Source organism: Nansenia antarctica (genome assembly GCF_963989245.1).
Source record: "Nansenia antarctica genome assembly, chromosome: 4".
NCBI lineage: Eukaryota > Metazoa > Chordata > Actinopteri > Argentiniformes > Microstomatidae > Nansenia > Nansenia antarctica.
The window spans coordinates 41,045,545-41,048,441 of record NC_137689.1 but is presented as its reverse complement, the minus strand read 5'-3'; the positions used below and the strand labels follow the sequence as shown (position 1 = coordinate 41,048,441).

The 2,897-nt window shown below is 44.6% G+C and overlaps 1 protein-coding gene across 2 annotated transcripts in view; it reads left to right on the top strand.

Moving 5' to 3' along the window:
• nudt2 (nudix (nucleoside diphosphate linked moiety X)-type motif 2) overlaps window positions 1-2,169 on the top strand; it is a 3,889-nt gene extending 1,720 nt beyond the window's left edge. For both annotated transcript variants that reach the window (XM_080528658.1, XM_080528659.1), the window contains exon 3: window positions 1,153-2,169. In XM_080528658.1, coding sequence (XP_080384784.1) covers window positions 1,153-1,469 — 317 coding nt within the window. In that variant the 3' untranslated portion in view covers window positions 1,470-2,169. The remainder of the gene's footprint in view (window positions 1-1,152) is intronic.
• Window positions 2,170-2,897: the final 728 nt, after the last annotated feature.

Genomic DNA, 2,897 nt, shown 5'->3' with positions numbered 1-2,897 from the left:
AGTTTTGATCCATTAGGCACCAAGCAAACGCAGACCCATTTTTATGGCATAGTAAAAGTCTGGCCTATCACCCAGTTAGGGCCTGAAGCCCAAGTCAGTCGATATGGCTGTATAAAAGAAATCATTAACGTGGCCTTCATGGTTTACATACTGTTACGTCCTCCTATGTTTTCTGTTCAGTTATCTGTCTTCCCCAGAAAAAAAAAAGGAAAAAAAAAGATCGGTTTTTGCGATCGGCCATTTTTGCCGATCACCGATCGAGTCATTTGGAGTGAAATCGGCCGATTTAAATCGGTGGCCGATAAATCGGAGCATCCCTACAGTGAGCCTTGTCAACCACAGACTGGTGCTAGGTTGGTACCACTTATACATCCAATGATCTACCTTTTGACTTCCCTTATTATTTTGTTATTATTTTTTTTAAAGTGGGGCAGTCCCACTCATATTTTTCATTTTTATTGACAGATACAGTAGAGATTTAGACAGGAAGGATGAGAGAGAGAGGAGGGATGACATGCAGGATATGTCCCCGGCCGGAATCGAACATTCTGAAGGACTGGATATGGTTAGACTTTGCCCTGTGGTAGACCTAAAGTTTCCCCACATGCTCGTATGATTGTAATTGAGCCAAATGTGCTATAACCACCTGTTAACGCCACTACTCCAGTACGGTGAGTAATATCCTATTAGGGTGGTTCTGGGGAGCTCATAGCACCCAGTTGGTGAAGTCCTAACTACCACATGAATGCATTAGGACTGCTTTTGAAGTGGGAACTTCAATCTGTTCAAGCAGTTTGTTTTCCACTAGGAACTCTAGACTTGGAAGATCATTGTAGTGGTTACTTCCAACATTGGGAGTTTTCCGACAGCGTCCGAACAGGGCCGTAACTGACCAGATGGTTGTGGTACCGTAACTGACCAGATGGTTGTGGTGCCGTAACTGACCAGATGGTTGTGGTGCCGTAACTGACCAGATGGTTGTGGTGCCGTAACTGACCAGATGGTTGTGGTGCCGTAACTGACCAGATGGTTGTGGTGCCGTAACTGACCAGATGGTTGTGCCGTAACTGACCAGATGGTTGTGGTCTCCTAGGCCGTAACTGACCAGATGGTTGTGGTGCCGTAACTGACCAGATGGTTGTGGTCTCCTAGGTCACGTGGACCCAGGGGAGGACGACCTGACCACGGCCCTCAGGGAGACGAGGGAGGAGGCGGGCTTAGGGGCGGAGCACCTGCGCATGGTCGACGGCTTCCTGCACGAGCTGCGCTACGAGGTGCGAGGGCGACCCAAGGAGGTGCTCTACTGGCTGGCCGAGCTGAAGGACACCGAGACGGCCGTCACGCTGTCAGAGGAGCACCAGGACTTCTGCTGGGCCGGGCTGGAGGAGGCGTGCGCCCTGGCTCAGTACCGGGACCTGCAGGACACGCTGAGGGCGGCGGAACAGCACCTCCTAGAGGCAGCGCAGTAACAGACACTAACCACAACATGCTACAGCTGTCAATCAATCAATCATATCCTGTTGAATCATAACGGAGAATGGTAAACATGTTGCTTTTTAGAGAGTAGGGCCACTCACTAGCATACAGAAAATGTTAAATGACCCTTGTAAAAATGCCAAATCTGAACTGTCTAGTACCGTTTTTGGTTGCTATGTGTGAATATAAATGTCAAATGTTTTTTGTGATTATAAATGTTTTATCGTTTACTGCATTGTTGCGGTCCACAATGAACTCAGGGAGGAGACAATAGATCGGTCTTTGTCCATTTGTATGTCACACGTTTTATCTCCGATACCACTGGGACAGTTTTGACAATACTTGGGTGAATGATGTGTCTTGCCATACAGATGCTGCATTTACAAAATGACACAGATTGGCCACATTTTTGCAAACAATGCGTCTTGCGTTAGAGATTTGTTGTTAGTTTCAAGGTGACACTGATTAATCTTGCGGTAAAAAAAATGCATACGGTGCAAAGAGGAGCGCACAACCCTTTTCAGCACCTTTTGGGCAATTGACTGTTTTCAAATAATACAGTTAAATCCTTGGAAATAATCGAATTTAACCACTACACCCTCTGATAACCTTTCTGTTATATGTTAGAATTGTCACCTATTCACACAAGGAGGGCTGCTACATCATTCGTGGTGGGACATATTTACTGTAGACTTGTACACACAGAGAGGTCTCACTCCCTGAAAATCTGTTTGGATTGGAGTGGATTGCCATTTATCTACCTCCTGCACACACTCAAATAAACATGTGTGTTTACATGTGTGTTTACATGAAGGCATCATATCACAATAGTGCCATAGACTCAATAGGGTTGTCTTTGGTTATTTACGAATTCCACTGTAGGACTGTACTGTCATGTTTGTTCATATCAGCGTTGTGTCGTGATGACTAAGATAGAGAGATGTGATAGTCTCTCTCAGAGGTAAAACGCTGAAGTTGTTATCATGGTTGGTACTGCAGGTAGAAGGAGAAATCAGTAGGACTGCATTATCAGAAGATGCTGCCACAACAAAGGTTTACCACCAGCGGGAGACAAATGCAATTATATCAAGGAGATGAAAAACTGATTCTATTTCACCCCTTCAAGGGACCAGACACAACCACTGACTAATTTCATGCTTGGGAGATCAGATGAGTACTTTTGACAATAATGACGTTTAATGAATACTTTCTCATTAAAACTAACAGCTTCTTAATTCCATTGGGCACTAGTTGTGGACCCCTTTGGTAAACTTTGTCTAGGAAAAAAAAAGAAGCGGAAATTCTTTCTACGTTCTTAAACTGATAACTGACCTCTTCTGCAAGTTCACATTGATATAAAAGAACTGGACACAGTGAATTTAAGAGAGAAACTGTCCTTTGAAATTGAAGTTTGAAGTTGA